General features: G+C 46.8%; 1 protein-coding gene across 3 annotated transcripts in view; it reads right to left on the bottom strand.

Annotated features, from left to right (window-relative positions):
- Positions 1-25,404, bottom strand: part of CDC45 (cell division cycle 45) — a 435,048-nt gene that overhangs the window by 18,975 nt on the left and 390,669 nt on the right. For 2 of the 3 annotated variants that reach the window (XM_078667950.1, XM_078667952.1), the window contains one exon: positions 21,685-21,752. In XM_078667950.1, coding sequence (XP_078524076.1) covers positions 21,688-21,752 — 65 coding nt within the window. In that variant the 3' untranslated portion in view covers positions 21,685-21,687. Of the gene's footprint in view, positions 1-5; positions 142-21,684; positions 21,753-25,404 lie in introns of those variants that run through there. The other variant, XM_078667951.1, reaches the window with a different exon arrangement.

The raw sequence follows: 25,404 nt of genomic DNA on the forward strand, positions 1-25,404 counted from the left end.
CCATTGAGGCTCCCGATAATGTGACTGTAGTGGAAGATGATTTGGGTGAGACCTACGAAGGTACTCCTCAACAGTCCATCAGGGCCACAAGACTTATGAGAGCATGCAGGAAAACAGCTCCCAAACGGGGAAATCATCACTCTGGCAGAAAAAACAAAAAGGATATTACTCACAAGGACAACATTGAGGACATAGGGGAACTAATTAAAGACAGCTGTGTTTCTATTAAGTCCGACCAATTAGACTTGCTAGTGAGCACTATCGATAATAAATTCAAAATGATTGTAGAGCCCTTGTTAGCTAAAATTGAGGGTCTGTGCGTGGAAGTTTTGAGATTAAGGGATGTGGTGGACCAGCATTCTGTCACTTTGGATAAAACCTTATCAATTATTAAAGATACAACGCGCCCAATCTTAGCACCAACACAGGAAAGGGCTCAATCACGAAATACAAATAGTCCCCCTGCTATTGCTACTACTGGGAAACAACTACCCAAAGAGCTACCTGTACTGACATGCCCATTAGCTCAGGATATGGGTCGACCTTCTCAGCCGCAGAGAGCGGGGCCAACCAGTGTAGTGCAGGTTATCCCAAATGGATTAGTTACTTACCTGTAATCCTAGTTCTCTTCCAGGGGTATACTCATTAAAGTCATAAGCACTGAATTATCTCCGCCCATGAGCGGGAACCCGGAACACATAACAATATACATATATATGTGTAAAATATATAAAAAAGTACATAGTACTAACTAATTATACACATATACATGTATAATAACCATAATATGCAGCCTAACATATATACATAGGCTAATAAAGCCACAATTACACACGTTCTGAAGCATGAAAATATGCTGTATATAAATGCAATAAACAGGCATGAGCCCAAAATGCATTTCATAACCATGAAAAACTTTTATTTTCATCAAAGAACCTGTTGTAAACAGCTATTAGCCTAAAAAGGCTGCATATGAAAATTTGTCTGTGTACAGAAAATCAGACTGGCACCCTGCCTTTAAGGCCCCAGAGAATCTGCACACTTTGCCTTTAAGGCCTCTAGGAGAACTCTGTTCCCATCATGCACCACAGGTGACAGTTAGGTCAGTTCTTTTGTACGGTACAGTAAACATTAGCAGGAATCTGCCCTTAAAACATTATAATACATATTGAAAACTTCAATGCTACTGCTCGCCCGGGGAGGCGGGAGGGTGCTTATGACTTTAATGAGTATACCCCTGGAAGAGAACTAGGATTACAGGTAAGTAACTAATCCTTCTCTTCCAGGGGATACTCATTAATAGTCATAAGCACTGAATAGAGTAGCAAGCTCATACCCACTAGAAGCGGGCGAACAGATAAATGCATAGCTACACTTTTAAAAACACAGTGTTTAACTAGAATTAGCAAACAAATTTCTCAGTGATGCCTGTCCCACTTGAGCATCTGTTTGCACATCAGAATCCAAGCAATAATGGCGTGTAAACGTATGCACTGAACGCCAAGTAGCTGCTTTACATATCTCTGACATAGCCACATTCCTAAGGAGAGCTGTGGTAGCAGCTTTCCCTCTCGTAGAATGAGCCCTAGGTCTACCTGATAAAGACTTGTGGGCTAGCTGATAAGCCAGTAAGATACATGACACTATCCATCTAGAAATGGATCTCTTGGATGCTGCCAAACCAGTATTCGTAGGACCATAGTTCACAAACAAACGGTCTGTGTGTCTCATAGTCTTGGTTTTATCTAAGTAAAACTTCAAAACCCTTTTTAGATCTAAAGAATGCAAAGCCCGCTCAGCCGGACTTGAAGGGTTTGGAAAGAAAGTAGGTAATGTTATGGATTGGTTAATATGAAAATCCGACACCACCTTAGGTAGAAAAGAAGGATGAGTCCTGAGTACCACTCTGTTTGCATGAAAAACTGTGTACGGTTCCTTGCAACACAGAGCCTGAATTTCGCTCACTCTACGAGCAGACGTGATAGCCACCAGGAATGCTACTTTCCAAGATAAGTGTTGCAATGACGCTTTATGTATGGGCTCAAAGGGTGGGCCCATCAACTTAGTCAACACCACATTAAGCTCCCAAGGTGGAGAAGGAGATCTGACTGGAGGAAACACCTTTCTTAATCCCTCTAGAAAATCCTTCACCACAGGCATCCGAAAAAACGATATCTGTGTTGGCGATTTTCTATAAGCAGTTATTGCAGCAAGATGGACTCTGATAGAATTAAACTGCAAACCAGACTCAGCAAGATACAGAAGATAAGGCAAGATCACCTGTTCTTGGCCTCGAATAGGATCAAGACCCTTGCTCTGACACCAAAGAAAAAAGCGTTTCCACTTAAATCCGTAGGATTGTCTTGTAGAAGGCCGCTTTGCCTCTTTAAGAATGTTCATACACTCCGGATTTAACTGTAAATGCCCGTACTGGATGACTTCAGGAGCCATGCTGCCAGGCGCAGGGAGGGCAGATTGGGATGAAATACTCGCCCCTCCTGTTTGGACAGAAGATCCGGGCGACAAGGTAATCTCCTGTGTGGACTGATTGACAACTGGAGGAGATCTGGGAACCACCATTGGCGTGGCCACTCTGGGCAAATCAATATCATTCTGGATTTGGTCTTGTACATCCTGTTGATCACTGCTGGTATCAACGGTGTCGGCGGGAAGGCGTACAGCAAATTTTGACACCAGTCTATCAAAAGGGCATTCCCTTGAGACCCTTTCTGGGAGAACCTGGACGCGAAGACGGGGCATTTTGCGTTTGCCGCGTCTGCGAACAGATCGATGTCTGGTGTTCCCCAAGCCTGGAAAATGCTGTGTGCGACTTCTTCGTTGAGCACCCAGTCGTGCGCTTCGACGAAGTCTCTGCTGAGGTCGTCCGCCTGCGTGTTGAGGGTCCCTGGCAAGTGAACTGCCGTTATGGACAGGTCTCGTGCAAGTAGCCAGCGCCAGATGGTCTGAGCTTCTATGGACAGAGTGCTGGACCTGGTACCCCCCTGTTTGTTTAAGTAATACATTGTAATTGTATTGTCTGTTTGCACCAAGAGGGACCGAGTCTGAAGAGATGGAGCCAGGGACTTGAGAGCAAGATGGACCGCTCTGAGTTCGAGTAGATTGATATGATACCCTTTCTCGAAATCTGACCATAGCCCTTGTACTTGCAGCGGGCCCATATGTGCTCCCCAACCTTGGAGAGAGGCATCTGTGATCAGAGTCTGCGTTGGTGGGTCCTGATGAAAAGTAACTCCCTTCATCAAGTGTGACTTTTTCATCCACCATCGAATGGAATCTTTTGCAGACTGTTGGAGAAGAATCCGATCCTCCCAGCATCCCGTCCTCTGCTTCCATTGATCTTCTAGACACTGCTGTAGAGGACGCATCTGCAAACGTGCGTTTGGCACTATGAAGATGCACGATGCCATGGATCCCAGAAGAGAGGAAACTTGCCGAACTGTCGGACGTGCAGACTGAAGGAGAAAAACACACTTTGTCTTGATGGATGACCACCTCTCCTCCGAAGGACACACGTTTTCTTTTGCCGTGTCCAGTTGAGCACCCAGGTAGTGGATCTTCTGGGTGGGATTCATTATGGACTTTTTGTAATTGACTTGGAGACCCAACTTGTACATGAGTTGGAGGCATATCGATAGATGTTCTTCCAGTAGAGATGGGGATGAACTCTTCAGAAGCCAGTCGTCTAAGTACGGATAAATGAAAATCCGTTGTTTTCGAAGACAAGCAGCCACTACCGCCATACATTTTGAAAAAGTCCTTGGAGCTGATCTCAGGCCAAAGGGGAGCACTGCGTACTGATAATGACGAGCCCCTACTTGAAATCTGAGAAACTTGCGATGTTTTCTGGATACTGGGACATGAAAGTAAGCATCTTTCAGATCTATGGAACACATCCAATCCCCCTGGTGTAATTGAGGAAAAATCTGATGAAGAGCCAGCATTCGAAACCTCTCCTTCCGAATGAATTTGTTCAAACGCCTCAAGTCCAGAATGGGTCTGAACTCCGTAACTGGACCTTTTTTCTTTACAAGAAAAAACCGAGAATACAGGCCCTGACCTCTCTGTTGAAAAGGCACTGGTTCTATGGCATTCTTCATCAGAAGGACATCCGCTTCCTGTTGTAAGCGCATTAAGTTCCACTGTACCATTTTCAGAGGACGCATGACAGGAGGTGGCTTCTTGAATTTCAAAAGGTACCCGCTCTGAATGACATTGAGTACCCATTTGTCCTTTGTGATCTGTTTCCACTCTTCCAGATAACACACAATACTTCCTCCAACCGGAGTGGCACACGGTTGTGGAGGAAGCTTCCATTCATTGCTTTTGAGGCTGCTTGGTAGCTGATGATTGCTGCCTATTTCCGCTGCCTCTGCCTCGTCCAGGTCGCCTCTGCTGGAATTGTGATCTCTGTTGACTCTGGCCTTGATTTTGCGAGGACCAATTCGTCTGTTGGCCCCTCTGCTGAAAAGATCTTTTGTCATAGGGACGAAAATTACCTCTACGCTTAAACTCCTTCTTCTTTTCAAGACCAACGGCCTTAAGAGTGTCTAACTCCACTTTCATTTTAGACATCTCGTCATCGGCGTGAGACCCAAACAGAGTCGAACCATTAAAAGGTAGATTTACCATCTTTCTCTGAGCCTCAGGTTTTAGACCCGTAAGGCGAAGCCAAGCCGTACGTCTAGCACAAACACCATGTGCATAACCATGAGCTGACAGATCCGCCGCATCAGCAGCCGCACTAATGCTTTGATTAGCCACCAATCCTCCTTCTTCCACTATTTCCAGGAAGTCTTTCTGATCCTCCTTAGGGAGCTTTTCTGCAAAACGAGAAACTGAGTCCCACAGCAGACGATCATAGCGGCCCAATAAGGCTGACGCACTGGCCACTCTCATGACCGAACCTGAGGTGTTGCACATTCGTCTCCCCAAGGAATCCATACTCTTACTATCCTTCTCTGGAGGAGCAGAAGAGGTAGATGTTGCTGAATGTGCTTTTCTGACTGCCGCCACAATAAGAGAGTCTGGAGGTGGGTCAGAACGCAAAAACAAAGGATCTTCCTCTGGAGCCTTGTACTTCTTCGCAATCCTAGAAGGTCCTGAACCCACTGTGGCCGGAGTTAAGAATGTTTTCATCGCTGGTTCTATCAATCCGGGCACTAACGGCAGAAGAGGCCTACCAGTCGTCTTGTGATGTAGGGTTTCAAAGATGACTGACGTTGCTATTTGAGGAACTGCCATCTTGATCTTGAACTTATTCGCCCCACGACATAACACATCATTAAATGTGCCCAAATCATCCACTGGAGACACTCTGGACGGAGGAGTAGATGATATTGTGGGAGAATAGTCTCTATATGAAGATCTTGTAGAAGACAAAGATGACTTAGAAGACGGAGAAGGAGTTCTACGCCTCTCTTGAGGAGTTGCAGATCGCTGCCTCCTTCGCTCCCTTGAACGAGATTTTCGTCCTTCTACAGCCTTAGGAGACGGAACAGGAGTCCTACGCTTCTCTTGAGGAGTCGCAGATTGCTGCCTCCTTCGCTCCCTTGATCGAGATCTCGAACGTGATCTTCTTTGCAGCTCCGATCGAGGAACCGGAGCTCTGTCACCCAATAATGGACGCATCTTCCAATGCCGAAGACTTTCCAGCCATCTCGGTGACAAGTTAATAGGCCTACCCACACGCTCAGGTGAAGCTTCAGGTGACACCTGCACAATATTCAGGTCTGCTGAAGACTTGGAAGCTCCGGAGGCAACACTCTGCACAGATACCACTGAGCCAGATGGAGTCCGCTGCCTGGGCACCAATTGCCTATCATCTGCCTGGCCTGAGGTAGAGCCCGACTGAGCCACCATAGAAGAATCCTGATGCACTGTCTCTTGTCCCACCGCATCTTCTTGTTGATCCTGCGGTGAAGAAAACACTCTAGGCTCAGGACTAATGTCTGACCTCGACAAAGACCTAAGTGAGGTCCGAGAGGCTGATCGTGACAGTCTCAACGCCGACCTGTGCACAGGTGGGGGAGACCTAGACATTCCATGCTTCGAGCCCGAAGCATGCTTCGACGCCGATCTACGTCGCGATGGAGACTTTGACCTCCTCTTCTTAGACCTCGACGTCGAATCCTTCGACGCCGATCTTCCTCTCGACGTCGATCTCTTCCTTGACGACGACTGAATATCCTTCGACGTCGACAATTTACTCTTCGACGTCGACACTTTAGTCTTCGACGTCGACCCATGAACCTTCGACGTCGACCCATGATCCTTCGACGTCGAACGCATCTTCTCCATCGACGTCGAGCGTTGAACCCCCGACGTCGTCCTTACTGCAATCGACACCAGATGTCTCGACGTCGATAAAGATCTTGACGGCGAAGGTCGAGATGCTGTATACTGCCTCACCGGCGAAGTCCTCGACGTCGACGGCGGCCTCTTCGACGTCGACGGAGCCCTCTTCGACGCCGACAATGCTGACGGCGATCTGGATCTCGACGTCGAACGCCTCTTTTTCTCAGAAAAACCTTCCTGAAGTCGATTTTTCTTCGCTTTACCTTCTGGAGACGCTGATCTTCGACGTTTAGACTGAGAAGGTGGCTTAGAAGTCGACAAGACAACCTTAGAACTCTTCTCACCACGATTCTCTCTCTCCAGAAGGCCCAGAAGCCTCATTTTCTCTTTCTTTCAAAGTCCGACTAGAAAGGTTGAGGCAATGATAACAATCTTCCACCTTATGAGTATCAGGAAGACACACCACACAAACAGAGTGTGGATCAGTTTTTGCCATTTTCTTCCCACAGGAAGGACATTTATAAAATAAAGGTGGCATACTGACTAAAAAATTCACAACAGTTTAGTCAGAAAAAAGGTAATAAACACCACCAAAGTACTATTTGTCAAAAAATGTCAAGAAAAAACCCAACTTCTGACAGAAAATATTACAAATGAGCAGAGCTCAAGTTCCAGGTTCCTCACAGAACAAGCCGGAAAAAAGAACTGACCTAACTGTCACCTGTGGTGCATGATGGGAACAGAGTTCTCCTAGAGGCCTTAAAGGCAAAGTGTGCAGATTCTCTGGGGCCTTAAAGGCAGGGTGCCAGTCTGATTTTCTGTACACAGACAAATTTTCATATGCAGCCTTTTTAGGCTAATAGCTGTTTACAACAGGTTCTTTGATGAAAATAAAAGTTTTTCATGGTTATGAAATGCATTTTGGGCTCATGCCTGTTTATTGCATTTATATACAGCATATTTTCATGCTTCAGAACGTGTGTAATTGTGGCTTTATTAGCCTATGTATATATGTTAGGCTGCATATTATGGTTATTATACATGTATATGTGTATAATTAGTTAGTACTATGTACTTTTTTATATATTTTACACATATATATGTATATTGTTATGTGTTCCGGGTTCCCGCTCATGGGCGGAGATAATTCAGTGCTTATGACTATTAATGAGTATCCCCTGGAAGAGAACAGGATGTAATATCATCATCATCTTCAAATAGGGAGAAGACTGTTCTGGTGCCAGCTGTGACCGCTACATCAGCTGCCACAGGGGGGACTAATAGGGTACCTGTAAGGATAAGTAAGCGCCCCATAGACCTTCCACCTGAATGTGTACCCTATGTTGTAGTTCTAACTAATGTCCCGACCATAATTCAGGCCCCATATACCCAAGAGTTGGCGGACTCTCTAAAAAATAAAGCAATCTCTTGGCTAAACCGACACTGTGGTTATCCAGTTGGCTACTCTGATCAAATCATTTCTATCAGAAGAGTCAATTGGATTGGTAACACTAGGAAAACCTGTGGGGGCGACTGCGTGATTATTAACTTTAAACACCCGCAACACGTTGCAACGGTCCTTCTTAGAGCGGCCTCACTCACGCAGTCCGAGACAGATGTCGTTGCAAGGCCATTGGGATATTTCTACAACCATCTTAATAGGTTGCCCTCTGTAAATAGTTGGGAGGGGCCAAAGAACAATAACAACCATCAATCTATTGTAAACAGACCTGGGTTACCTACCTTTTGTTTCGGTCCCCAGGATGGCACACCTATCCCGCCGATGCATATGCTGAATTCGGCCCCTAGTGGGAATAGATTTATAACACACGCCCCCAATTTTTCATCAGCATGTGATAGTACTTTGTCACCGGTTAACGGGATGTTTTATCAAGTCCCAACCCAGAATAGGTACCAGTCGTTGAGTTTCCTGGATCAAAATGACTGACATAAGATTAATTCAGTTCAGGTGAGAGATGATACTGGAGAGACAACCATGTCCGTAATTGAACTGGTTAATAATGCGAATGTGGATTGTATGTCTGTTGGGGGAGAAGAGGAGAATTTAATGTATAACATAGAGCTTTTTAACTTAGATGATAACATGCCCGTATTTATTGACGGAACGCCTATTGTCAGCTATGATAGGGATAGGGTAACTTGCTATATTGCTAGCTGGAATATTGCAGGTCTGATGGCCAAGGAAGAAATGCTGGGATTGAAAGATTTTATTGGTTTATTTGACATCATTTGCCTACAGGAAACATGGTGTAAAAACTTTAAGGGCAGTGATGGCTTTGTATCCTATGAGCTTCCTGCCTTGGCTTCGCCTCATGGCAGATCAAAAGGAGGGCTGCTAGTTTTGATTTCAGTTAAGTTACCTATTTTAGTGAAAAAGTATGTAAAAGTGGGGGTTCATTCCCAAATCCTATGGCTAGCACAAGAAGCAGGTAGAAACATACTTTTGATTAATTTCTACAATAATATATTTGACGGCACTAGGCACATAGCTATTAATGATTTAGATAATGCAGTGCGTAATCTTGTGAAAAATTTTAACGGTGTTTATGAATTTCTTTTTGTGGGGGATTTTAATGTTTCAGTTTGCCCCTTATCATCTCAGAAGCTATGTGGTGTCTATAATCATTCAGGGGATGCCGATGTTCATTTTCCTCATCATTTGTATGGTGAAACCCTGAATAACTTTCTGATAGATTATGACATGGAAATCATGGAAAATGTAAAGAACGATCTGGGAGAAAGCATACCGACTTTCAAAGGGAGGGGGGCTAATACTGTAATTGATTTTATATGCATGCCTTCAAATCTAATCCCCATGTGCTCTGAGCCCAAGGTGGTTGACGTGATGCTTAGTGACCATAACTGTTTAATTACTGAAGCCAAGATTTGGAAACCTGCCACCACACCCGATACGGGTACTATTGTTAATATCGAACCCCACAGAATAAATGGTGTCAGGTTGAGGTGGAAAGGAGAAAAAGCCGATGTAACATCTGATTCTATCATCAATAGTTGATTGATGGAAATCTCGGCAATCCTCGAACAGGATGAAACCGTGGTTGCCAGTATTGATCACTTTGATAGAATTAATTCAACCATCAGTAAGAAGTTTACCAAAGAGGTAGGGCACAATAATAGACAAAATAGGGGGTGGTTTGACCATGCTTGCTCTAATGCCCGGAGAGATCTTAAAGAAGCCTTAGCAGCTAAACCAAGAGACAAGAGTCTAGTGATCCAACTTAGGCAGGATTTTAAATTGGTCCTTAAACGCAGAAAGGCTGAACTACAGCAGGAAGCGTGGGACAATCTAAGTCAAGCAGCAGAACTAAGGAATTGTACTTTGTTCTGGTCCACGGTGAACAGCCCATTCCTCAAGGACGAGAAGGTGCCAGAGCTCACATCAAATGTGAGCATGGAGTCATGGATTCAACACTTTTCTATCATATTTGACTCTGGTAACAGATTAGCCTCCTATGGAAAAGGCTGGCCTATCGCTGCCTTAAACATTACCTTAGATGAGGTTATGGTTAGTATAAGAGCCAGTAAGGGAGGGAAGGCCCAAGGACCCGATGGGGTACCCATAGATGTGTATAAGACCGCCCCGGAGATCTGGGGCCCATTGTTGGTCAAGATCTTTAATGCAGCTGTTAGCTCTAAAATACCATCTACTTGGGCAGAATCAATAATTATCCCTATCTATAAGAAAGGAGACCGGGGCGATGCTAAAAATTATCGACCAATATCCCTACTGGACTCATCTGTTAAAGTTATGAGCCGGGTCCTTTTAGTCAGATTAGAGGAATGGGCAGAGATGAATGAGATTTTAACTAATAGTCAGTTTGGGTTCAGAAAAGAACGTGGCACAATCGAGCAGTGCCTGAATTTAGAACTTTTGGTCGGGAAATATACCCAGGCTAAAAAAGGGTCACTATATTTATGCTTTGCTGACCTAAGCAGTGCTTTTGATATGGTAGACCACGCCATATTGTGGGCTAAACTGATCGAAATGGGAGCTCCCGACGGTATAGTCTATTTTTTGGCCCGCTTGTATGAAAAACTTAGTACCAGTGTTCGGTATGGGCCTAATGGGGAATGTACGAGCAAGTTCAGGATCGGGAGGGGAATCAGGCAGGGGTGTGTTTTAGCACCCCTACTTTTTACACTCTTTATAAATGAGGTGGATTCTGTCCTGCAGACAGTTACGGCAGACGTACCTAGAGTTAACAACCTTAACATCCCTGTGTTACTCTATGCGGACGACGCTGTGCTGCTGTCCAGGACCCCCCTGGGTCTCCAACGTTTGATGGACAGGTTTGTGCAGTTCATCAAAAATAGGAACTGGTGATTAATAGGTCGAAAACCTATGTGATGGAGTGTGGGCCAGGTCGAGCTAAAACGAAAGTTAATTCTCATTATTTTATAGAAGGCGAACAGGTTCTAAAAGTTGACAACTTCTGCTATTTGGGGATCAATTTTTCTAAAAATGGTAGCTGGGATATTGAACATAAAGCAGTTAAAACTAAGATGATTAGGAGTGCCAATGGGGTTTTTGTATTTGCCAAGAAGCTGGGGAATAGACGCATTATGGACATGCTAAAAAAAATTCAATCGAGATGTCTATCTGCGGCCCTTTATGGGGCAGGAGTTTGGGGTGTGACACCAGCCGGGAGCCTACAGGTGGAGGAGAATAACTTTTTGAAAAGGCTCCTGTGCTTACCCAAATCTACCTCCAACATCTTGGTTCATAAGGAAACAGGGACTGATTTTTTGAATGATCTAATCATGTTAAGACCCTTATTATTGTGGCGCTCTGTTTGGCTGAATGAAGGCACCTCATTGAATAGAGCTATTATTGAGGATTGCCTTTCCTTGGACCAGCACCTGAAGATCCCTTGGATCAAATATAACATCGATAATTTTCAAAAGGTCTTTGGATTTAATGTGATCAATGATCGTTATTGTGTCTCTGATATCTCCAAGTCAAATCTGAAAATTATGTTTTTTAACTTTTGTATAGAGAGGCGTGCTTTGGAAGAATCAAAACTATCTACCTGTAAGATGTACAACAGCATGAATGACTTTATTGGATTTCATCCTTACCTGACACAGGTGACCAGAGTTTTACACCAGTTTGTACTAACCAGAATGAGGATGGGAACAGTACATTATCTGGTTGCGTGCCCTAATGTAAAAATACGCCCTACTGGACCCTGTGCTTGTGATAACAATACGGAACAGAGCACTACGCACTTTCTTTTATCTTGCCAATTGTATAGCGAATTACGGAAAATCTTCTTAAAGCCCATTTTGAAAAGATTTGGAGTAAGAACAATTACTGACTCTATGAAACTGCTTTTTAATCTGCACCATCCGGACATTTGCTTTTTTACGGCTACTTTCCTACTCAAGGCTATTGGTGTTAGGAAAAGTATGTGTTTCTAACTATTTTAATTATTTATTCCATCCCGCACTGGATAATAAATGTATTATGTGTTTTCTTTCTTTTTAATTAATGAAATGTCTGCATTTGAAATTGTATGTGCTTTTATGGACATGTTTTTTATGCTCCGAATAAAGCTTTATGAAATGAAATGATGTCAAACCCATGAGCTAAAATGTGTTTAATAGTTGGCTCCTTAGGGGCTGCCAATAGTACCAGAGGACAATGGAAAGCAAAGGGCAGCGTGATATTGTGCTAGAATTATGAAGCCATCGTTTGCTCTAACAGGAATATAATGCTATTTTTGAGTTATCTAGGTATGCTGGCCTCAGACAGAAATTCATGTACTGACAAGAGGAAATAATAGCAGCTTTATGTGATTTCCCTCATGAGCGAGGAGGGGGTGCGAGGGATGAGTGAGGATGGGGTAGCAGGGGAGGGAACATGGCCTGGGGGAAGCTGGCTGGGGAGGGGGAGGAGAAATCCAATTAAGGCTGTGTGCCGGGAGAGAGAGGGGAGGTGCAGGAGCTGGGGAACAGATGGCCGTGAAAGTTTATGGCCCAAAAGCGCGTGCCTGTGCCACGTGAACTCGAAGAAAACCGCACGAAAAAACCAGTGGTTTCACGAGTATTTTGAGCACTTGAATTCTTGCCATTTCCCATTCCTTCGGAATGGAAAAGGCGAGACCTAACAAGCATTAAGAATCAAGATAAGAGCAATAAGAATGACGGAAGATATACATTTGAAAACTTGACCCTGTAGACATCAACAAGAAAGCCTGATTTCGAATAGGAGAGCTATGCAAAATCTTCTTCCTCCGAAATCTGAGGGAGCATATTCGTGATGGTAATACCAGGAGGAGAGGAAGGCAAATCAACCTGTTTGCAGTGGGAAGAAATAAAGTCCTGGGATATGCGATCATGTATGTCCTCTACTTTGTTGTGAAAGAACATAGCACGATTTTCACAGAGATTGAAAAGAGAGCTAGGTAGATTAATGTTATCAGGGCATTCAAGTTCTAAAACCAATTGGAATAGGGCTCCTGATGAGTAAGCACATGTACAACGGAGTTACTAAAGAAAAACGTTTTAGCAGCAACAAGGAACTTTTTGTAAATCCTTAGTTGGAGACGCTAGGTCAAATATGATAGGTCGGAATACAAGGTACAAGATACTCTCTCCGGCTGACAAACCTTCAATCGCCCCTTCTTAATTAAGGAGTTAACCAGGAATTTGTAGTTTTTAGAGACATTCTACAGCTTCTCCTGGTGAGGAGGAAGTGATCAAATTTTTGACACAGACAGGTGCCAAAGCTATTCGACAGCTCAAGATTAGAAGCAGGCTAGAGGAGTCTCAGAGATGACTAAACACCTCATAGGCCTCATCAGGGTCAAGATTGTTCTAAGCCTAGGAGGACCTAGTGCTCTCAACTGTTTAGAGCGCAACTTTCAAAGAATCTAAGTGTTATTAAACAACACTCCAAGTACAAAGGACAGTATCAAAAATTGTAACATGCCAAGGATAAGGAAACAAAAGATCAATGGCATATCCTGCTAAATGGGTGGGGGCAAAAACATCCTGGGAATGGTCAAGCGGCAATACTGCTCAAAAGATATATTGCTTACAGGATACTAGTGTGGCCATCAAGTGGCTCATTATTCCAAACACTGAAGCCACCAAGAACGATAACCATTAACAGTAACAGCCAACAACAGATCGATGGGGCTATCTAGAAAGGCCCTATGGGCAGAAGGAGCGTGACACTAACAAATGAAAGGTGTTAGTGACAAAAGTCTGGGGACAAACTTTACTTGTGAGAAACATCTCCTGGGAGATCTGTGTGTACCTCTGGATCCTGGGCGTAGTTGCCAGTATTTATCTCAGACTCTGGCGTTTGAATATTTGCAGCATTGGCCCCTCCATCACACCTCAGATGCCCTTGGTAAATGCGGCCAACAGCCCACCAGGCTTACCTCTGCAACTGGACATACACTTACAAGCCACAGCATCCAATCTAAACACACTGGTTTGAGGGTACTGAGAGGCCACAACATGCATTCTATTCAGTGACTCCTCATACCTGCTGTTAATGCAGAATAGAAGGCAATGAGGGCTCTTCTAAGACGGATGTGAAGAGCCCTCATAATCCAGCGTGTACACAAGCATAAGTGGGGGGATGCAAGCCGATCGAGCAGGTGAAAGACTGTCAGGACTGCAATGCAATCCAAACTCCTACTAGAAACATTGGCATCAATCAATCAATCACTGCATTTATATAGCGCACTACTCACCCGGAGGGTCTCAAGGCGCTAGGGGGGGGGTCCGCTACTGCTCGAACAGCCAGGTCTTGAGCTGCTTCCTGAAGGCGAGGTGGTCCTGGGTCAGGCGGAGGTGGGTCGGGAGGGAGTTCCAAGTCTTGGCGGCCAGGTAGGAGAAGGACCTTCCCCCTCTGGTGGCTCTTCGGAAGCGGGGGACGGCGGCGAGGGCGTGGCCGGTCGATCGAAGCTGGCGTGTGGGAGCGTAGAAGTTGAGGCGGCTGTTGAGGTATCCTGGGCCTTGGTTGTGTAGGGCTTTGTGTGCGTGGGTGATGAGACGGAAGGTGATTCTCTTGTTGACCGGGAGCCAGTGCAGGTCTCTCAGGTGTCCGGAGATGTGGCTGCGACGGGGGATGTCCAGGATGAGTCGTGCTGAGGCGTTCTGGATCCGCTGGAGTCTCTTCTGGAGTTTGGCAGTGGTACCGGCGTAGAGGGAGCTGCCGTAGTCCAGACGGCAGGTGACGAGGGCCTGGGTGACCGTCTTCCTGGTCTCGGTGGGGATCCACCTGAAGATCTTACGTAGCATGCGCAGGATGTTGAAGCATGACGAGGAGACTGTGTTGATTTGTCTGGTCATGGAGAGGGAGGAGTCCAGGATGAAGCCTAGGTTGCGTGCGTGGTCTGTTGGTTTGGGTGCGCTGCCCAGGGCAGGGGGCCACCAGGAGTCGTCCCAGGCGGAGGGTGAAGATCCCAGGATGAGGACTTCCGTCTTGTCCGAGTTCAGTTTCAGGCGACTGTTCATCATCCACTTGGCAACGTCTGTCATCCCTTCGTGTAGGTTGGCTCTGGCGGTGGTGGGGTCGTTGGTGAGGGAGAGGATCAGCTGGGTGTCGTCGGCGTAGGAGATGATGTTGAGGTTGTGTTGGCGAGAGATGGCTGCGAGGGGGCTCATGTAGACGTTGAAGAGGGTTGGGCTGAGCGAGGAGCCTTGAGGAACGCCGCAGATGACTTCGGTGGCTTCTGATCTGAACGGGGGGAGGCGGACTCTGTGTCCTTCCAGCGAGGAAGGAGATGATCCACTCCAGTGCCTTTTCCTGGATTCCGACGTTGCTGAGGCGCTGCACTAGGGTGCGGTGGCAGACAGTGTCGAAGGCCGCGGAGAGGTCTAGGAGGATGAGGGCCTCTGTTTCTCCGTTGTCGAGCAGTGCTCGGATGTCATCGGTGGCTGCGATCAGGGCAGTCTCGGTGCTGTGGTTGGCCCGGAATCCAGACTGCGAGAGGTCGAGAGATCCGTTCGTCTCGAGGAAGGCGGCCAGCTGCTTGTTGACGGTCTTCTCGATGACTTTTGCAGGAAACAGGAGCAGCGAGATGGGGCGGTAGTTCTTGAGGTCGGTGGGGTCGGCTGATGGCTTCTTAAGTAGAGCGCTGAGTTCGGCGTGCTTCCAGCTCTCCGGGAAGGTAGCGGTGTCGAAGGAGGTGTTGATGATGTCCTGCAGGTGGGGTGCGATGACAGCGTCGGCCTTGTTGAAGACGTGGTGAGGGCAGGGGTCGGTCGGAGATCCGGAGTTCCTCGTGCGGACGGTGTCTTCGGTGCTGATCGGGGTCCAGGCGCGGAGGATGGTGGTGGGGGGCGGTGGTTCGGTCGTGGCATGCGCCGGTTGAGTGCTGAAGCTGTTGTGTATGTCCGCGATCTTGTTGTAGAAGTAGGAGGCGAGGGAGTTGCAGAGGTCTTGTGAAGGGGTGATGTCGTTGTTTCCGGCGTTGGGGTTGGAGAGCTCTTTGACGATGTTGAAGAGTTCCTTGCTGTTGTGTGCGTTGTTGTCCAATCGTTCCTTGAATGCAGTTTTCTTGGTGGCGTGAATCAGTTGGTGGTGTTTTCGGGTGGCGAGCTTGAGGGCAGTCATGTTGTCCGGTGTTGGGTCTCTGCGCCAGGCTTTCTCGAGGGCTGGGCAGTTCCTCTTGGAGCTCTTGAGTTAGTCGGTGAACCATGGGGCTTTCTTGCTGCCGGGTTTGCTAGGCGGGGTCTTCAGAGGGGCGAGGTCGTCTGCGCAGTTGCTGATCCACTTTGCGAGGTTGGTGGCCGCCTGGCTGGGGTTCGTTGCGCCGGTGGGAGGGTTCTTGCTCAGTGAAGTCGCGAGCTGGTCGGCTGTGATCTTGTTCCAGCTTCTGCGTGCAACCTGCTTCTGGTGGTGGTGGATCGTGGTCCATCTGAAGATGAAGTGGACGCAGCTGTGGTCCGTCCAGTGGAGTCCGGTGGCGTGGCTGAAGGTGATGTCCTTGCTGGATGAGAACACGGGGTCGAGTGTGTGTCCGGCGTAGTGGGTGGGGGTGGTCACCAGCTGCTTGAGTCCGAGGTTTGCGAGGTTGTCCAGCAGGGTGGTGGTGTTGCGGTCGCTGTTGTTCTCCAGGTGGAAGTTGAGGTCCCCGAGGAGGATGTAGTCGGTGGAGGGGAGGGCGTGCGGGCTGATGAAGTCGGCGATGTCTTCGCTGAATTGTGTGCGTGGTCCCGGGGGTCTGTAGATGAGGGTGCCTCTGAGGGTGGTCTTGGGGTTGATGTGGATCTGGAAGTGCAGGTGTTCAGTGGGTGCGAGGGTGTCGTCGGTGTTGGCCGTGATGCAGATGGTGTTCCTGTGGATGATGGCGATGCCTCCTCCTGTCTGGTTGACGCGGTCCCTACGGATGATCTTGTAGCCGTCCGGGATGGCGATGGCGATGTCGGGCGCTGAGGAGGCGCTCATCCAGGTTTCCGTGAGGAAGACGACGTCCGGGGCTGTGGTGTCGAGCAGGTTCCAGAGCTCGACGGCGTGTCTGTGGACGGAGCGGGTGTTGAGCAGGATGCACTTCAGGTGGCTGCTGCTGGTGCTCGTCTTGGTCGGTGCTGGTGTAGTGCAGGTTCGGATGCAGGTGAACTTGCAGGAGTGGCAGCAGAAAGGTCCGTGGGTGCGCCTCGGGGTGGCTCAGTAGCAGCCAGGGATCCGGCCGGCGTTGAGTGCGTTGAGCTCGTGGCGTCGTAGGTCCGGCGGGTGGGATGGTGTCTGCGGGGGCCAAGGGTCCTGGCACTGGGCGCGGTCCAGGCGCGGACGGGGGCGCAGACGGGCTAGCCTTAGGCGCGCCTTCGGCGCCCCAGCGGCGCGCCCGCTGCGCGGCCTCGCAGCGGCCGCCATATATGGGTAGCCGGGGAGGAGGGGTCAGCTGGGAGGCGGGTGGCGGGAGGGTAGGCGGGGCTAGGGAGAAGCGGCGGGAAAAACAGGCGGCGAGGCAAGAAAACGACGAGGCTCAGAAAGGACAAAAGAACAGGCGAAAAAGGGGAAAAAAATAGGCAAAAGAAGAGGCGCTCTGGGGGCACTCACACAGGGTACACGGAGGAAGAGGGGTCAACAGGCAGCAATAACAATAACAGTAGCGGCGCTTTGGGCACTCACACGGGATACACGGAGGAAGAGGGGTCAGCAGGCAGACAAGGAGCAACAACGGCAATACGGAGAGAGCAGCGGACAAGGTAGCAAGGCAGCAGGCAAAGGCAGGTGAGCACTGGTGGCGCTGCAGAGGAGGGGGAGCGACCTACCCTGAGGCATCATATCCTAAATGTCCTGGATTTTCTGTGGAGGGCCAACCTGGAGCAATGTTGTATTCAATACTGCCCCAATAAACAGGAGGAGCTGGGAGGGCTTCTGAAGAAACTTGGGCAGATTAAAATTCCAAAATTGAACCGTAGCAAAGCGGTTATCTGCAGGTGGTGCAACACCATCAGCAGGGAACCAGTCTAGAGCAGCCAGTCACCCAGGTATGGGAACATCGAGATCCCCAACCAGCTGAGTTGGGCCGCAGCTCTTGGTGAAGACTCAAAGTCAATTCAAACCTGAGAACCACCAATTGGTAACAAGTGGAACCCACCACAAAAACCAGGTAACGTCTGTGAGATTGCAAGATAAGTATATAAAAGTATGCGCCCTGCAGGTCGAGAGACACCACTCAGTATTAATCACTAACAAAATCTGGGTCAGGGACAGCATTTTAAACTTGTGTAGGTACAAGTTCAGGAGACTGAGGTCTAGGATCGGACATAGACCACCATCCTTGTTGGGAACTAGGAAGTATAGAAAGTGGCACCCCTGCCCATATTTCTGCTCTTGCATCACCTCCACTGTTGTGTTCTGAGGAAGGGCCACCACCTCTTGCTGTTGGACCCGCACATGGTCTTCAGAAGTAAGGAAATGTAAGGGAAGGATGGTGGGAAGTTGCTGCTGGAATGGTAGGGTATACAAATACTACAATTTGCAGGACTCGATGGTCTGAAGGCATTGCCTTCCCAGCTTGTAGAAAAGACGACCCCCCTCTTCACACTAGTATTAGGTGCTCCTTCACACAGTAACTACTGTGGCTTCTTCCCTAGTGGTGGGTAAGAAGTCGGTGTCATCTGCGTCCCCATCTGGAGACTGCTGTTCAGTCTGAACCAAAGAGAATGTATATAGTGTCCCAATATTGTTTTTAGGCGCTTGTTCATTTAATTGGTACTGCTCCCCTTTACAAAGGTACTGGGCCTTTCATCTAGATTTGATGTGTTTTAAGGTTGTAAGAGCCGTTCCTGAAGAGGTTGGGGTGGAAGCAGTGGACACAGGCCTTGCAGGTGGTGGGCTATAGGCGGTGGTGGGCTATAGGCAGTGCCAGGAAGGGCAATGGCGGCACAACAGTCGGAGTTTAAGTCGGTGGCTCTGATGAGGAACCCTGCAAATGGATGAAGCCAGATGGCAGCAGGAGGAACGCATACTGCTTTGAAGGTTGAAGTGAAGTTGCACTTCAAGAGGAAGAAATTTGGAGCTGTACATGAGGACAGGAACTCTGGGACCACCGGCATCACCCTCAGCACAGGAGGAGGCAGTGCTGGTGAATCATAAGACAACTCAAGCTCCGGAGATGATTGGACTGGGGTAAGGTTGGCGCCGGTCACTTACCTTGGATTTTTACCTCTTCAGCCAAAGTTTTTTCTTTTATGTGTGAAATTTCTTGTTTTCCCTCAAAGTCTTGGAAGGTGGGGAATATTGAGAAAGTGACCTGGTTCTCATCCTGATATTGACCTTGCCCTCAGCCTCATATAACTCTTACAATCAACCCTGGTGCAGGCCATAAAAAACTTGGCCTCCCGCTCTTTGATCGTCTAGGAGTTCATGCGGAGGAAGAGATCATACAACGATGACTCGAAATACCAAAAACAGTCATTATGCATTTCTACGATGGACATCTGCCAATCACATCTGTAAAAAGGACAATTGATGGACAGAATGCAGAACAATGCCATACATTCACCCCAGTACAGAGATCTGGGCCTAAATCCATCGTTTTTTGCTCCCCAAGCCATTCCAGTTTGAAACCAATCATATGCAAATCAGCCTTGACCCCGCGCCCAATGGGAGCAGTCCAGCCCGAACTGCCAAGCCAGGTCCTCCCTGGACTGGAAACAAGCATCCTAGGACCAGTTTCGGGGTTTCACCCCTCATCAGCCAGAATAGCTTCATTCCAGTGGCATGGAGAGCACAGGACCCACGTCTGGGCATACCCGTCCCACTTGAGGCGACAAAGCACTGCAAAACCGCAACCCTGTACCAAAAATGTCGCACACAGGTCCAAAACCGGCTTCCACTCTTCCAGCCCACCGGGAAAACACGAGTGCCCGCTAGGACCAGTCCAGCCTTCCTCTGGACCGGCATCGAAAAAACAGAAGAGACATCAGGACGCCGGGGTGGTTGCTAGATGGCTCTAGGGAAATCATTGTGATGCCACTTCCGATGTTGACATGAAAACAGCACCCCCTACTGGCATTAGAGAGCTCTGCGAGAAGTTTCCAGATCCAGACTAGTGCCCGAGCTACTCAAAGGTGAGAAATCTGCATCAAAATAACTTGTTTTAAGTTATGCATGATCCTGTATTTAGAAGGAGCCTTTCAGAGTTCATGAACTCAGTCAGGAATTCCACGGTGGATAAATATAAGTAGCATTGTATTTTACAGTAGCAACAAAACAATCTGTTTCCAAGTTCCACCATACATAAATATCATTTGTTTAACAGGATTAGGTAATAAAAGCTCAAACTCAAGGAACCGTGCCAACTTAAGCAATTAGGAACTATAGCATTTCCATCTGCTTAAAACGGCTAGAACTATGGCGCTATTCCACATAGATTTGATGAAAGAGTTCACGGAGAGGACTCACGCATGTAAACAAATGTTTCTTGACTTCCACCGAACTTGAATTTTGGGGGTTTATGCATACACAGCTGGGCGGCTTTAAACTGCGATAAAGCAGTTAACTCAGAATGAAGATTAGGCACTAGTAAATGAGTGTTTTTGGGTTACCAACTCCAGTCACTCCACTTTTCTAACTTCTAAGATGACTCAATCACAGGGGGTTTCAAAGGGGTAAGTGCTAACCGTGTGAGGGTCAAGTTGGAAATATCACCCAAAGTAGAAGGTTTGTAGCTGAACTCGGTCTTTTAAGCTGGGCACAAAGGTCGCTATTCCCAAAGCCAAATTTAGGCATGGAGAGGATTCCTGTGAAAAAGGTCCATCTTTCTTGCCGTACAGCGCATCTACCACTTTGTAAAGAAGGACTAGAGGAGTAGTCGGGGAACAGTGAATTATGGATTGCAAAGGGACCCTGGTAAGCATTGCCACGTCAACACACTTTAGTAGCAAGTCTAAAATGTGACCGCCATATGCAACAGGAAACAAACCCATTGTACAGAAGACAAGCACTTCTGAATTTGCATGATCCTTCCATCTACTTTCATTATGTTTTAAATGCAAGCACCACTGTGATGCTTTTGACATTGTGCGGCCACAGCCACCACATTCACAAAGATAATTTATTTGAAAAGTTTTATAAAGCGCGAACAAGACCCATACGGGTATCAGAGCGCTGTACATACATGGCATAGACGAGGGTAACAAACTCAAAGGGACAATAAGTGAGGTTACAACAGAGTGGGGATACCAGAAACCGTTGAGAGGTGGGGTTAACCATGGGGTGTCCTAGAGCACGAAAACAGTTTAACATACCAGCATACAATAAAGCGCATTCGAGTATTACAATAAGAATAAAAAATTAACAGAATCAAAAATGACACAAACTCTAGGAAGTGCAATAAACACAGTGGTCGTGGATGATTTATAACTAAGCTCGAGTTCTGCAGGCAATGTATGATAAAGGAAGTAATAAGAGATGCCCAGCAGACCTGAACACGAGCGAACTCTCAAGAACCTTTGTAACCAGTCTTAGTCACACATGAATCTGCAGCCAATGGCGGAAAAGACACAGCGACAAAGCAAAATGAAATTTTCAAAAAGTGCGATAAGGAAAAGGAATGACCCATGAGAAACTTCCTCCAATTCATTATTTCAGAAGTCACACTGCCTTGTTTTAGCCTTGAGAGCAGGACATTCAGTTGCATTTAACAATAATGTCACTGTATCGAACATAGTTGTAAAACCCCAAGAATACCCTGGCAACAATACAAAGCTTCTTCCAAGATCAAAAAGATCGACTTTCAGTCATAACAAGAGGTCTTGTAGGAACACAACCGGTCAATGAAGGTTTTTTTTCTCTAAATAGATGGCTGCAGTACAACTATAGTTCCATGACACAAGAAAAACTTTTTTTACCTTTTAAGACAGAAGAGAAATGAGTGCGTCCACAAACTTGCTGCGGTCTTCAGTTTTCAAATCAATGACTAGTGAGAGAAAGGGAGAAAACGGTATGAGAAACACAGCAGGTAAACATTTATTTAACATTAATAGTCCCAGATGATGAGCAAATGAGTTTTTGTCCGTTCCCTTTTCCCACAAAAAGTAAAATGTTTTCTAGGTGGGACAGGACGACAGTTTCCTGCAGTGTGGCTAGCTGATGGGACATTGGTTCCCATCAACAGTCATCAAGGTTATCTCATTGCCATATAAGACGTCCCAGTAAAGAGGCTGTCAGTCTCATTGTTCACACTAAGGGAAAACTAATCAGTCTGATGCAAAATCCCACCCGGAAACCAAATATAAACGGCAGCTATGCAATGCCATGCAAGGTCCATTGGGCCGACTTACATACATCGCTTGAATCAACAGCACATCAGACAAAAGGTAGAACAGCAAATAAAGTGACAATTCTCACAGGTTTCAACAGAGTGAAGACATTTAAGATTCTGATGCACCCTAACTCAAGTATACTTTGTTAAATTAATTAAAATCATTACAATATACCATCATTTAAAAAGCTATGAAGAAGGAGAAAAAGTTAAAATCTCACTGGGTTTGCGAAGGAATAAAAGAGTAAAAGTCTTAAAATGATTTTCCGAACTGTAACTAAAGTGCTGCTGCTTGCGGCTTACTCCTGCGTCTGGTGGCCAAGTTTGCATAACTTTTTAGATGAGCCCTATACCCGTTAGTGTTTCTTGGTTCGGTGCCAGGTACCTGGATTGACTGGTTTAGTCCTCTGTTCTTGATCTTCATTTCCTTGTGAGCCTGGAAGTTGTGATAAATGTTATCCGAGAGGGACTATGTGTATTGCACAAACAGTAATAATATTTTAACTTTATAAAAGGGTTAATTATAGTCACTCTTGCGTGGTGGCCGTTTGATTAGTTCTTGATACTTTGTATAAATGCAGTCCGGATTGCATCGATGAATTTCTCTAGTCTGGCCACTGTTTGAGTTGTACTAGCACAGAAGCACAGATCTGAGACTTCTCTGCATCATCCAATGCCGTGAGACCTGCAACTTGGGAGTACCAGATATTGCCGCTTTCTGGCTAGCTTCGGGCAGCAACATAACAAATGGAGCCAGGATTCACGATGGGAACTACAAAGACGACAGGAGACTGAATTGTCTTGCCGGGCCCAGGATGGATTGAAGTCCACAATGGGCAGTGCTAGAAGTCTCATAAAGGAGATTATTTACCGAGCCGGAACTGTCAAAGCTTGCTCAAAATAAGGCTGAGGTTTTCCCAAGATGTAAGAAGCATCCAGTGTGAAAAAGTTGGGTTGGTGGTGTAGACTTTCCAGGTCCCTTACATAGGAAATTCTCTTGACCTCTGTATTCACTGTCTGAAATGGACAGTCATCGAGGCTTTTTCCAACGATAGAGACCTTCTATCTAAAGAACAACGCTGGGTGTACCGTCTGGGAACACACCGCACAGGCCTGAATGATGACATTCCGTGGGCCCAACTGAATACCTAGGGGCTGCTGGGTGATACACAGCAACTGACACCGGTTTTTTCAATAGAATGTCTTTTCAGTAGAATGTTTTTCAGTATAATTCTCCCTAAGTTCTACCTCTTCCAGTCCTCCATGAACTGGAATGTATATTTATGTAAAACAGCAAGCAATTGGCTCCTTTTTCTCAGTATAAATTCTTCCTAGGTTCTACCTCTCCCAGACCTCCAATAACTGAAAATGTATATTTATGTATTAACAACAGTATGGATGTGGCTCAGCAATCAGCAATCTGCATTGACCATCCTGATATCATTCCCGCCATAATATGACTTTACTTGGTATCATTACTGGTTCCCTAGTCCTACAGACGCGTGTCTTCCTTGAACATCACCACCGGGGAAGATGTGCGCATGCGCGCCGGCTACAGCGTCGGTTCTACGCGCATGCGCGCAGAGCGAGCAATCCGGCGCATGCGCCGTGCATGAGTAGAATGCACTGTGCCACACAAGCGAGGTTGCGGGCTGATTTAATCCGGACCTCAGTCTACCGAGCAAGGAGCTACAATGGACTTAAGAGATAAGTCTAAGCCTGTTAGGATCTGGGCACCCGATCTAAATAACTTACGACCGGAACTGCATCAATAGGAGCGGGGGTGGGTCTACCTACCACTCAAATATGGCCGCCCGCTTTACTCACCTTTTGGGCCTCTGTTAATTCGGCGGGCTTTCCGCACTTAATTGAACAATTATCCAATTACTCTACTATATAAAAACTCGCCGCCCTCAGCCTCCCTCACATCCACGGAAGCCGCAGACGAAGGAGGAAGCACGAGCGTGCGAGGGGCTCAGTAAGTACGGCATAGCCGTTTTCAATAGGATGAACCCTGTATCCCAGCCAGACCCTTACCTGGTGATACTTGGAATACATCTGATGGGACAGTATTAAAATTGCGAGGGTCTCAGTAAGTACGGCATAGCCGTTTTCAATAGGATGAACCCTGTATCCCAGCCAGACCCTTACCTGGTGATACTTGGAATACATCTGATGGGACAGTATTACAATGCACTCCCTTCTCTTCCCCTCTGCAGTTGGGACCCCACCTTACCCTTCTGTCTTAAGCTGGCTCATGAGGCATTGACTCCTCCAATGATAAGTATGCATTTGAATACCTCCACCCCTGGCTATTAACATCCCCTATGTGTGACATTTCTATGTGTGACTGTATGTTTTCTCAGGATGTGCTTCAATATCCTACACTGCTTACGCATGATCCCACATTCCAAACTGGTATATATGTTTGTGTGTCTCTTTCTCCCTTACAGGTGACTTAGAGTTAAGCGCACTTTGGGATCGGCGCAATTATAATAAGTTTTTCTTATCTTGCAGGCATACTACATTATTAGTGTGGTAGCATAATTGTGTTGTAATTATTAATTGTAGTTACACACATAGTCAATCCTATTTTCACTTTTTTTGTATATACACTTTTTCTACCTCTGTGGAGAAACACTAGTGAGTGACAGGGAATCTTCCCCTAGGTCCTGACGAAGAGGCCCCGCGCCTCGAAACATGTTGACCCACATAGGAGAGAGAGCCCATTAATCTGCTCCATCTCTCCGCTTCACTATTCTTTTAATAATACCAGCCAGTGTTTAATAAAATTTATTTTTTCCACTAGGCCAGGTATTTTTTAACGACTCACACTTATATCACTCCTGACCCCACTGACACTCACTCCCAACACATAGCACCTGCACTTAAAGGTGCTCCGGCGTATCCGCTTGTCGCAGCACTGCCCCGCCGCGGGACGGGAAGACCCCGATGATGAAGCATGACACCAAGGGCCCTTTTGGTGTGTGAGGGGTATTTTAACAAAGAAGGTGTATTCCAATGACATCCGGATATACACCCACCCAATGTGAGGTGGCCCTTTTTGATTAACCTGTATTCGTACAAGCGCTTTGAGACCCTTGCGGGTGAGTAGTGCGCTATACAAGTGTCAATTTACAAGTGTCAATTTACAATGCAAACTCAAGTGACCTGATGTAGCGTAATTATTGCCTTTAGCAGCTGTTGGGGGATTGCCCAATAGTCTAGTTTTTACCACAGCTTCCCTTGATCAACCCGGTCAAATGCAGCACTATAGTCCACAAAACAGCTAACGAGGGGAAGTTGT

The sequence above is a fragment of the Lissotriton helveticus genome, chromosome 11 (assembly GCF_964261635.1).
Source record: "Lissotriton helveticus chromosome 11, aLisHel1.1, whole genome shotgun sequence".
Taxonomy (NCBI): domain Eukaryota; kingdom Metazoa; phylum Chordata; class Amphibia; order Caudata; family Salamandridae; genus Lissotriton; species Lissotriton helveticus.